Raw genomic sequence first — 12394 nt, 5'->3', positions numbered from 1 at the left:
ATTTATATATACACCTATAACTGGAATTTTAAAAAAAACCACATTGCAGTATGGTTATTTTCTAAATACAAAATAATGAGAGCATCTAATGCATGCAACTTCTCAGGAAAGTGTTTTGATTTTCTTTTGTTCTGATGAAGCATTTTTCATGCATTATTATTCTGTGTGACTTTGATTTGTCCTTTGGAAAGCTGAGTTGTTGTTTGTTTAATTATGCATTCCATTATCTTCGGTAGGTTCCGTGGGAAGATTTGCGTTATCTCTTTGGTGAGATTATGTATGGTGGACACATCACTGATGACTGGGACCGCAAGCTGTGTCATATGTATTTAGAGGAATTCATGAGCCCGGCTATGGTAATTTTTTATATGTACATAAAGAGCTCTAATTTTTAAATATTACAAGAAATAAAATATTTTATATTTAGTTTTAATACATTAAACATCATGATGAATATTTCTTCAATGATCTGATTTGCTAAGAGCTGAAGCATTTTGAGGTGACACTCAGCCCCACCCCATCCATACAAAAATCTTGTATATCTGTCTTGGAATAAATGATCCAATTTGTAATGAGTGCAGTACTTCACACACAAAAAATCGTCTGCAAGGCTTTTGTGACTTGGTATATTGCTTACTTAAGTGCTTTTGCAAATACCTGTAGTTTAGCAACATGTATTAAGTGTTTTGTAACAATACTATATAGTGTATTGAGTGGCCAACTGAACTGCATTCTGAACAGTGTATTTAGGTAACGGGTTTTCCTATTAAAAATTAACCCCTCTTTGATGCACTCATGTTTTGAAAGCTCTTGGTGGGGTAAAAAAGCTGCACAATTGAAAGATATTTCAGTGATAGCACCACAGAGTGACACACATACCAGACACCCAAGAACCTACACGTACTTGTCTTATATTTTCTTTTCTTGCTCATGAAAAGCATCAGAGCAGAATGGCTTTCCCTCCTTTTCCGGTGTTTTCAGAATATGAGAAGCAGTAATAGACCGCTTCTCCCTTTCTGCCACTCCTACTGAATTTCTGACTCTTTGCTGCAGCTATAGCAAACCACTCCACACCAACACCACCACCACTAACAGATGTATGTAACACAATGTATATTAATCTTAGAAATCTGGAGTTGGACAGCATTGTCCATCCGTCCAACGTGCAAAATTTCCAAAAATGTTTCTAAAACCACAGCTTCTGCATCATAAGCAGAGTTAGTTGTTTCAGTGTTGAGAGAGAACATAAAGCATGAAAAATCCTGGATTTACCTAATTTTCTTTCTAGAAATCCCAATGACTGTGTTAGTATTACTTTACTCTAAATTTCTCTGGCTGCTTCTCTTAGGTTTATTGACTAGTCAAAGAGTGGAGAAATGACTATACTGAAAAGAGTGGTGAACAGATTTTTAAAATGGCCTTTACAATTTTATTATTTTGCCTTGTCCAAACAGCTTATGGGTGGGGGGCAGTGGAGAATTAACATGTAAGCCTTGAGCAGATCATTTCTGGAGCTTGGATAACTTAGGGGAAATGCACTTTTAACCCTTGGCACTGCAGTTGAAGTCTGCCTTGAAGGTTCTAAGTGAAATGAGTATGCTTGTGTCTCCTCAATCCCTAATGAGCAGGTTTTCATATGTCAAAAAGCCACACTCAGTTTAATACAATTGGAAGTCACTATTCAGAAGAAGACGCTGGAGTTAGTTACCATGGAGATGGAAGGATAAACACTACTGTACTTCTGACCTCTACAGAGGCTGATTTCTCCAAATGACAGCTGAGGTCATGGGGTTAGTGTGGGAAGCTCATTCCGCTGTTCCTGCTCTGTGTCTTGCCTATGGATAAGTAAAGAATTACTGTTTCCAGCCTAGGCAGTCCATTAACCTTCACAAGCCTGAACTTTCATTCAAATAATTGTAAAATAAATGTAGGTGGTGGAACCTGAGGAGAATCACTGGTATTTGTATGCCCTTTGGAAAGTTTAGGTACCCAACCCTGAGTACAGATCCACTGATGTTTTAAATAATGAGATGATACATTTTCAAGCTTTTGTTGTAATAGGACAATGTTACTCCCCTAAATTACCAGAGGAAACGAGAACTCCTTTATGGATTGGCAGCCAAGTAAACACAAACGGATATGGCAACAAATACATTTAATCAGTGTGGTTGTCTTTTTATGTTTAGCTGGAAAAGTGACTTGTCTTTACTTATTGGCACTCCTGGTGAATTCATTAGCTGCAAATTTAATCAATAAGGCAGGATGGAGTGAGTGTTGTACTGAGATTTTGCCTTATGTTGTATGTGGTGGTTGGTATGTGGCCAAAGACAAAGAAGCAATGGGTTCCCACTATAAACCATAGCTTGCAGTGTCCTGTTGTGCGTATGAACCCGGAAAAAATACAGTTAGACCTATTTTAAGTGCCCACCAAAGGGGGCTTCCCGTCGACTCCGGAACTCCAGCTCGCGAGAGGCGGAAGCGGAGTCAACGGGGGAGCGGCAGCGGTCGACTCGCCACCGTCTTCACGGCGGTGTAGCTGAAGTTGCGTATCTTAGGTTGACCCCCCCCCTCCCCCCAGTGTAGATCAGGGCAAAGAGACTAGACAATATAGACTAACTAAGAGAAGTGGCCTTTAACTGAAGGTAGAATAGAATTTTACTGGAAACCTTAGGGCTATTTTAAAGTGGTATCTTGAGATGATCATTGTAGGTGAGGTCTGTAGTTAGGGTTGCCAACTTTCCGATTGCAGAAAACCGCATACCCTTTCACTGCCCCTGCCCTGCCCCTTCCCGAGGCTCTGCCCCACCCCTTCTCAGAGGCCCCGCCCCCACGCACTCTATCCCCCCACTCCCTCCATTGCGTGCGCTCCCCCACCCTCGCTCACTCGATCATTTTCACCAGGCTGGGCAGGGGGTTGGGGTGCGGGAGGGGGTGAGGGCTCTGGCTGGGGGTGCAGGCTCTGGGGTGGGGCCAGAAATGAGGGGTTCGGAGTGTGGGAGGGGGCTTTAGGCTGAGGGAGGGGATACGGTGTGGGAGGCAGTACAGGCTCTGGGCTGGGGGTGAAGGCTCTGAGGTGGGACTGAGGGGTTTGGAGTGAGGGAGGGGGTGCAGGCTCTGGAATGGCGTTTGGGTGCGGAAGGGGGCTCACAGCTGGGGTTGGGGTGTGGGAGGGGGTGTGGGCTGTAGGAGGGAGTTTGGGTGTGGGAGGGGGCTCAGGGCTGGGGCAGGGGGTTGGAGTGTGGGAGGTGTGTGGGCTCTGGGAGGAACTTACTTCAGGCGGCTCCCTGAAGTAGCCATCATTTCCCTCCAGCTCCTAGGCGGAGGAACGGCCAGGCGACTCTGCACGCTGCCTTCAACCACAGGTGCTGCCCCCGCAGCTCCCATTGGCCGCAGTTCCCGGAGGCAGCGTGGGGGCAGAACGCAGAGCCCCCCACAACCGTGCCTCCACCTAGGAGGGGAGCTAGGGGTGGCGAGTTATATGGGCCCATGGTGCCCATGCTCCAGGAATATTCAGGGCCTGGGGGCCCAGCTCCACCAATGTTCAGGGCCTAGTCTCTCTCCCAGCTCCACCTGCCGCCCCTGCATGCCTCCCCGGGAGTTTCTCCCGGCCCCGCCTGCCTCCCCCAGGTGATTTAAAAGGGCCTGGGGACCCCCGGCTGCCGTCACCACCACTGGCAGTGCAGTGGGGCTAAGGCAGCTTCCTGCCCATCCTTGCTCCGTGCCACTCCCGGAAGTGCCCGGCACGTTCCTGCAGCCCCGGGGTGTGTGTGTGTGTTACTATGCCCTGCCCCCACCCTGAGCGCTGACTCCACAGCTTCCATTGGCCGGGAACTGTAGCCAGTGCTGTAATGAGGGTGAGGCGAGTGAGGCACTTGCCTCGGGTGCGGAAGATGAGGGGCGCAGAAAGTCTCTCCTTCGACAGCAATTCGGTGGCAAGTTCTTCCCTCCAAGAGGGACTGAGGGACCTGCCACTGAATTGCTGCCGGTCATTGGCAAGGGAGAGGGGCGGCATGTCCGGCTCTTCAGCGGAAATTCGGTGGCGGGTCCCTCAGTCCCTCTCGGAGGGAAGGACTTGCTGCCGAAGAACGGCGGCAATTCGGCGGCAGGTCCTTCCGTCCGAGAGGAACCTGCCACCGAAGAGCCGGACATGCCGCCCCGTCCCTTGCCTCGGGCACAAAAATTCCTAGTTACGGCTCTGACTGCAGCCAATGGGAGCTGGGGGGCAGTGCCTGTGAGCAGCGGTGTGCGGAGACCTCCCGGCCCCCCCGCCTAGGAGCCGCTGCCAGAGGGATGTGCCGGTCACTTTTGGGGGCCGCCTGAGGTAAGAGCCTCACCCTCTGCTGCACCCCAATCCTCTGCCCCAGTCCAGAGCCCAACCCCTCAATCCTCCCGCACCCAAACTCCCTCCCGGAGCCCAACCCCCCTCCTGCACCCAAACTCCCTCTCAGAGCCTGCCCCCAACCCCCTGCCCCAGCCCAGAGCCCGCACCCCTCCTGCACCCAAACTCCCTCCCAGAGCCTTAGGCAGGTGTTGGGAGGGGGCGGGACTTGGACCCGTTCTGGGCACCACCAAAAATTATACAAACCTGCCACACCTTGAGCCAGAGGGAAATTCTGTCCCCTTCTGGGAGCCACGTGGGGCCAGGGCAGGCAGGGAGCCTGCCTTAGCCCCGCTATGCTGCTGACCAGACTTCTATTGGCCCAGTCAGCTGTGCTGACCGGAGCCGCCAAGATCCCTTTTCGACCAGGCATTCCGGTTGAAAACCAGGTGCCTGGCAACCCTATCTGTAGTGCAGGTTCCACAGTAAATGGCTGGATGTAAGACCAGAATAACTTCTGATTGTCTGTGGCTTGTTCTTGACTTCGCAAAATACCAGAATGCCTTTGAAGTTTAGTGTGGCTATATGGAATAGACCCCACATCAAAATAAGTGGCTGTCTTGAAAAAAGGCTCTTGTAACCAGAAAATTTTTTTCAACAAGATGACACTCCAGACTGGAGTGGGACCATTCTGGCCTGTAACACAGAATTCAAAGGACTCTTTGAAGTCCTTGCAGCTCAGAAGTGAGAGTGCAGGAAAGCAAAGAGCTAATGCAATTGTATGTGTGTATTATTGCTTTTATTTTCCCTATGTTATCGCTGCTAGGTAGGCCAGACCATGGACAGCACATCACACCAGTGCACTGAGCTGCACACTGGCTGCATATTCAATTCTAGATCTTTTTATGACCCTGATTCTTATTTTTAAAGTCCTAAAGGGGTAAGGGCCTGCCTACCTCAGAGACAGACTCTCTCTGCAGCTTGCCATGGCAACTGTGTTCTATAGAGACACTGCAGCTGGTGGAATCCAGGTTCAATCCAGCAATAAGGAACAAGGCTTTCTCAGCTGTGAAACTTATTACCATTGACTATCCAGTTGAGGCCAAACCTTGCCACTTTCAGTGTGCAATACAAAATTCCTCTCTCTTTGCAAGACACTTACCAGCTGAGAGGTGGAATGGAGAGTAAACATGGCCTTCCTCTGCATTTCACCTCTTGGATGTTAGGAGCTAGGTGGAACGAAGAAGGCGGAGGCTGTAATGCACACAGAAACCTGCCACCTGATGGTGACTAAGCAGGTGATGAGTTGGGATTGCTGCTCCTGTCTGGCTAAATATGGCTCATATCCAGTTATTATGTTACCCTGTCTCCACCACCACCCACTCTGGTGTGCTTTTTTTCTCATGCACCTTGTAATGTCTTGTCTTTCAGGCAGGAGCATACATTTGCTAGATGTCTGTACTGCACCCTGACTTGGCTAGGCTGTAGATGATATCACAATATAAATATTTAATGATGATGATAATAAACAATACAATCTTGTGGTTAAGGCACTTGACTGGGACTCAGGAGATCTAGGTTCTATTCCTGCCTCTGCCACAGATGTCCTGAGTGATTCTGAGCAAGTTACTCCAGCTCATTATGCCACCGTTTTCTCACCTATAGAATTGGATAGTAATAATTCCTTACCACTCAGGGCAGTGTTGAGGGGATAAATTCATTAATATTTGCTCTGATATTACAGTAATGGGGCTGCAGGTGGGTATATAAAATGGCCCTAACACCACACGTCTGAAAGTGAGGGATAGTACAGGCACCTCAATACTATGGTGATGGGATCTTTAGAAATGTGTGTCGTTAGTTCATAATTGTAATAAGAATACTTAATAACCATATTTCATTGTGGCAGAAGGTAGTTGGCACTTCTAACAGGCTTCCAGTGAACTTAATTCCTGGCAATGGAATTTTTTTTTATTTTTTTTTTAAGAACTGACAGTAATGTTATTCGTTCTCTTTTTGAAGCTTGAAGGAGAACTTGCATTGGCACCAGGTTTCCTAGCACCCCCACATTTGGATTATGCTGGATACCATAAGTACATAGATGAAATGCTTCCAGCTGAAAGCCCAGTGTTATATGGACTCCATCCCAATGCTGAGATCGAATTCTTGACAGTGACATCAGAGAATCTTTTCAGAACTCTCTTGGAAATGCAGCCCAGGAATTTATTGGTAGGAGAGGAATCAGGACAGTCTCCAGAGGAAAAGGTAAGGTGGTGGTTTTTCTTAATCATGTTTCCCATAGGAATGTTTCTCATAGTGCCAGGGGATACCACTAAAAACGGAGCATATATCGTATCACATTATTTCACTGAGAGAGTTAACTTCTGATAATGGGAAATTTACCCAGTTTACCAAGATAAGCTCAGCTATTATAAATAACAACAACAGGTCAAATTTAAACTTGGTGTAACTCAGGGTTGCATCAGGGATGAATTTGGGCCCATAAATAAAATAAGAGAAATGTTTAATTTTTAATGGAAACCACTGATGCCATTATCCCTTTGAATGAAAGCTGGGGTGCCAGTGAATAAATCTATCTTCATTTTTTTTTTAAAGAGCAAAGAAACACTGACTTAGAAAAACATAATGTTAAGGTTTGTCTGATTCTGGTTTTCTTCCCCTTCCCTGCCATTTTCTATAAATTGTCAGTTAGGAAGCAGGTAACATTTTACCTTGACAGCAGGGCCGTAGCAATAAAGAACGTGGCCCCCTCCGAACGGTGGCCCCCTCCGAACATATGTCCGGGCGGGGCCCCTTACAATGCAGAAACTGGAATGCGGTATTTATTTTGCCACTTTTAGGGGCCCCCTTCCTTGTGGGGCCCCCTCCGGTCGGAGGGTACGGAGGGCGCTCGCTACGCCTCTGCTTGACAGCTACTTCAATTTTTACTTTAAGTGCCTGGTACTGATGTGGTTAAGATCAGGCTTCAATTCCCAGCTCTGAAACAGAGTTCCCATGTGATTCTGAGCAAATCATTTAGGGGAAAATTTTCTGCTGTGTCCAGCTTCCACTGAGTGCAGCCGAGTGGGGGACTGTCAGGAAGGCACTTATGGACCCCTGATTTTTCTGCCATGGCAATAGTCCCCTAGGGCCTCTATGCCAGCTGGGGATAGCGAGAGCAAGTATGCTTCAGACAATCCCCCTTGCCCACAGCTCTGTGGAGATGCAGCAAGAAGGTCTAGGAGCCAGAACACCTAGGTCTAAGCTTGCTGGCGACTCTCCCTCATAAGGAGTATCCCTAGCAGGGGACTTGCAGGAAGCTTCTGCGCTCTTTGGGCCACCTAAGTGGTGCAAATAGAGCAGATGTGGGAAGAGAATCTGCCCCTCAAACTTTCTGGGCCTCAGATCCCCATATGTACAACATATATTTAATAATGGGATAGGCGTGCTGAGGGGATAAACCCATAAATCCTTAACTGGCAATCAGATACTGCAATAATGGGGGCCATATAAGCACCTAAATAGAGAGAGCTCTTGGTGGTGCTCTATGTGCTGATATATTATGCAGTTCTATTTAGTGTCAGGAATAACCCAGGTATTTTCATACAGCCAAAATTGCTTCCACTAGAAATAAAATGACTAGTTTTAGGCATGACTGCAAAGCAGCATGGAGTAGTAACAGAGTACATGCAGGAAGGGGTGAGATTGGTAAGACACATAAACAAGTAATGACAGAGGTGCACCCCAGTATCTTAACTCCTTGACATTAAGAATCGGGGTTTCACAATACAACAGATGAAGACTGATCATGCTGGTTTCAAGAGGCTCCTCTCACTTCACTGCTAGGCAGAGCAGCACCTATGCAATTTTTCAAGATGCCCAGAGTTCTGAGATTCCTGGTAAAGTACCATCAAGTGGCTATTTGGAGGCCTAGAGCAGGGGTGGGGAAACATTTTGGCCTGAGGGCCACTTCTGGGTATGGAAATTGTATGGCGGGCCATGAATGCTCATGAAATTGGGGGTTGGGGTGTGGGAGGGGGCGAGGGCTCCGACTAGAGGTGCAGGCTCTGGGGTGGGGCCAAGGATGAGTTCAGGGTGCAGAAGGGAGCTCTGGGCTGGGGCAGGGGGTTGGGGCGTGGGAGGAGGTCAGGGGTGTAGCCTCCAGGTGGCGCTTGCCTCAAGCAGCTCCTGGAAGCAGCGGCATGTCCCCTCTCCAGCTCTTACACGGAGGCACGCCAGGCAGCTCTGTGCACTGCCCCCGCAGCTCCCATTGGCTACGGTTCCCGACCAATGGGAGCTGAAGAGCTGGTGCTTGGGGCAGGGGCAGCACGCGGAGCCCCCTGGCTGCCTCTATGCATAGGAGCAGAGGGGGGACATGCTGCTGCTTCTGGGAGCCGCGCAGAGTGAGTCAAGCCCCCGACCCCGCTACCCGGCGGGAGCTCGAGGGCTGGATTAAAAGGTCTGATGGGCCAGATGCGGCCCGCAGGCCGTAGTTTGCCCACCCTGGCCTAGAATATGCATAATGAGCTGTTTGCCACTAGATCCTTGTGGACTGTTATCCATATCACATAAGGCTACCTCACAATTGGATCTGTTGTTGGAAAGCTCAGCGGTGAAGCCAAGGACTGAACTGGTATGGGAAGTCCCGATTTCAAATCTCAAAAGGTCCCTTATAAAACCAGCTTTCAAATATGTCATTTTATTATTATAAATTGCATTTAGTCTAGAATTTGGGGAGGGAAAAAGTGAAACCAGGTTTGTATTACATTTGCTTGTTTAAGATGTAGAAGACAAAATATCTGATCAGATTGTAACCTCTGTGTGTGTGTGTGTGTGTGTGTGTGTGTGTGTGTGTGTGTGTGTACACATACATGCCAATGTGCATGCAAGTGCGCACACACTCTCTCTCTCCCCCCTTCTTCCCCGCTAATAGATGTAGGGTGCTCACATTTATAAGTGTTCCAGTTTCATCAAGAAAGAAGAAAATCTGCCATCTTCTTCCCCAGAGGGGAACTTGGTACTTAAAGCTCAGCCCAATGCATTTTGAAATGACTAAGTTGTTAAAGTTGAAATGGCATTTCCTGATTTTGACTATAGAGGACTTATGTTCCTTTGATATCCAGTTTGCATTCATACTATTACCATACTCAAAATCTAATTTCCATAAGGAAAAAGCAGATGTTTAACTCAGCCAAATTTGGATGGCACTGTTGATCCCTATAAAGATACAGTAGAATGATGGAGTGGGGATTTATTTGGCAATAAAAAAAACTTTCCCCATTACTGCTTAGCTTCCTGAATTCCTGACAACTAGCAAACTACTGTTAATGAAAGCAACTTGACTATGATTGTTTTAATGAGTTTGGCGCACACTATTTTCATAATTAACTTAAAATATGATTCTCTGTTCTGTGAAGGCAGCTTGTGTCATGTCTGTTCAGGTCATGACCATTACCTAGTCGCATACAAATTATAGGGGACATTTGTGAGAACTACGTAATCTTGTATTTGTACTTTCCTATGCAATTCCTTCCTGTGTTTTGCTTCCACATAAAAAGCTGCAGGAGAAAACTTAGGTAGAAATCGCTGTACCCAGAGATCTGTTGCATGTTCCTCTCTAAGAGTGGACCAATGAGACTATGGCCAGAGCTGGATCAAGACAATTTGGTACCATAGGCACACCACAACATGGCTCCTCCACAGCTCCTTATGGCCCCGCCCCATGTTGGGAGTCTCAGTGGTGGGGAGCATTCCTCCCATTTCAGAGAGGCAGGAACAGCAGTATGGGGCACACTCTTTCCCCCAGAATTGGCAGCAGGGGCTCCCCCTCCTTGGGAACAGCAAGTGTCCTCTCTAAGGCATGGGTGGCAACCATGGGGGGCAGCACTTACCCCATCTGTGTGGGGCATCTACTGGGGTGGGTGCACCTGCTGCACTCTTCCCTCCCATGCCAGACACACATCCCCTGCTATAGTCATGTTTGCAGAAGGCAAGGCAGGCAGGCAGAGTGAGTTAACACCCTTTGAGATGCCTGAGGCAACCCTCATTTTTTGGGGCTATTGTGTCAGGCACTACAGCCACAGGCAAATATTGCAACTTTGGTTACACTCCAGTCATGTTTTCAAGCTTGTCTTTGCAACTCTAAGGGGTACAAACATACATATATATTTTAGTGAAACATGAGGTTCTGATGTAGTTGACTCAAGACCCTGGTTGGGCCTATCTGACTTAAACCAGCCCTGATTATGGGGTGACCTGGGGCTGGAGTGCCAGGAGACTATACCTCTCAAGCCATGTGGATCTCTGCCACCTTTACATGTCTTCCACGCTCTCCCTGTGCTTTCCCCCCCTCCCCCGCCCCCCGGTGGACTGGGGAATATGTCTTAGCAACTGATTGTCACCTGTCCACTGTAACTCCTTCTGTCCTGTCCCTTACTTCCCTGCTTTTCTGTGGCCACGCGCCCCCTCCCATGTTGCCAATAGGCCATGGAGATTTTGCAGAGAGGAATGCAACAGTTACGCATAGAGGGATGAGACTGCTCCCTACATCATCTTTTTCCCAGAGGGTTGGACCCTCTGTGGCTGTTCCAGGTTTGCTCCTATCTCACCACACACAGCATGGGGGCTTTAGGGTCTAGTCTTGCAAAATACAGGAGGTTGAACTGGCGAGTCAGGTGCTTTTAGTTTACAAGTCCTTATTTAGTCAATAAGGAATGATCTGCGCTCTTGTCCAATTCCAGGGCTGGGCAATGAAAAATCAGTATTAGATTGTCAGCTGTTTGGGGCAGGGAGTGTTTGTCTTGCACAGTGTCTAGCACGTGTGGGGCCATTAGGCGCCACTGTAATACAAATAATCTTGGTCTTGTATGTTTAAACATGTGTGAATCCCTAATGCAGCAATTTCTGATCACTCTGTCTGTATTGATGTGATAAGGTTAAGAATGTCCTGGATGATATTCTGGAGAAACTTCCTGAAGAGTTTAACGTGACAGAAATCATGCAGAAGGCCGCTGTTCGGAACCCCTATGTCCTTGTTTGTTTCCAAGAGTGTGAGAGAATGAACCTCCTCATTCGGGCAATACGCAAATCACTCAAACAACTGGACCTTGGTTTGAAGGTAAGAAAAGAGAATTTCTTTTACTAAAGAATAACTATTCAGAATTCTTTGACGCCAAATATACTTATTCTTCACAGGGGGAGCTGACATTTTCTCCTGACATGGAAGCGCAGCAGTCAGCATTGCTTTATGATATTGTGCCAGATGCATGGACCAAGCTGGCTTATCCATCCACCTATGGCCTTGCACAATGGTAAGTATGCTTCAGCACCTTACCAAATAGCATAACTCGTGTTGTTTAATTACCATGGAGAATGCTAGTATAGCTCTTTCTCATGTATATAAAATCTGTCGTTTTAATTCAGTTCATTTTCACTCGAGACAAAATGAATATTGCTGGAATACTAATCTTTAAATTGTTTCTAAACTTTTCCTTCTATGCTTTCTGCAAAGTTGGAATTATACAGTGCAACCAAGAGGGCCTGTCATTTTCAAAAGGAATAATGTCACTGCAGCCCCGACAGACTAATTGGACGGTGTTCCTAATCGCAGATCCACACTGGCATCAGTCCCTCAGCCCTTTTCATGCTGGGCTCCTTGCACTACTGTCTTTGTGCTTGTCTAGATTCAGAAAAGAGCTAATCCCACCCTAACCTTGGCCTCTTAATCTACACATATCTTTTGACTGCTTCAGCCCTATGCTTTCTTCCCACAGAGACAATGCAGAGCTCAGCTGGTACAAAGCATCTCTATACTTGATTGAATTTCATCCTTATGAAACTGTCACTGTTGTCCACATGACTATGTCAGCATTGAAATACCTGCTGCTTCTTGTTTCAGGATTAATGACCTCCTCATGAGGTGTCGAGAACTTGATACCTGGACACAAGATCTTGTGCTCCCTGCAGTGGTGTGGCTTTCTGGATTCTTTAACCCTCAGTCTTTTTTGACTGGTGAGTTAGTAATGGCTAATAATATTTGAAGGGACAGAGTCATATAGTTTCAACTCCAAATTGTAA

At 47.2% G+C, this 12394-nt stretch overlaps 1 protein-coding gene across 1 annotated transcript in view; it reads left to right on the top strand.

The window, feature by feature from the left end:
• Positions 1–12394, top strand: part of DNAH11 (dynein axonemal heavy chain 11) — a 274673-nt gene that overhangs the window by 256058 nt on the left and 6221 nt on the right. The window contains exons 76-80 of the mRNA XM_065398425.1: positions 237–356; positions 6341–6583; positions 11253–11435; positions 11513–11628; positions 12216–12328. Of these exons, the coding sequence (XP_065254497.1) occupies positions 237–356; positions 6341–6583; positions 11253–11435; positions 11513–11628; positions 12216–12328 (775 nt within the window). The remainder of the gene's footprint in view (positions 1–236; positions 357–6340; positions 6584–11252; positions 11436–11512; positions 11629–12215; positions 12329–12394) is intronic.

Source organism: Emys orbicularis, chromosome 2 (genome assembly GCF_028017835.1).
Source record: "Emys orbicularis isolate rEmyOrb1 chromosome 2, rEmyOrb1.hap1, whole genome shotgun sequence".
In the NCBI taxonomy this organism is placed as follows: domain Eukaryota; kingdom Metazoa; phylum Chordata; order Testudines; family Emydidae; genus Emys; species Emys orbicularis.
This window is presented reverse-complemented; position numbering and strand designations above follow the sequence as displayed.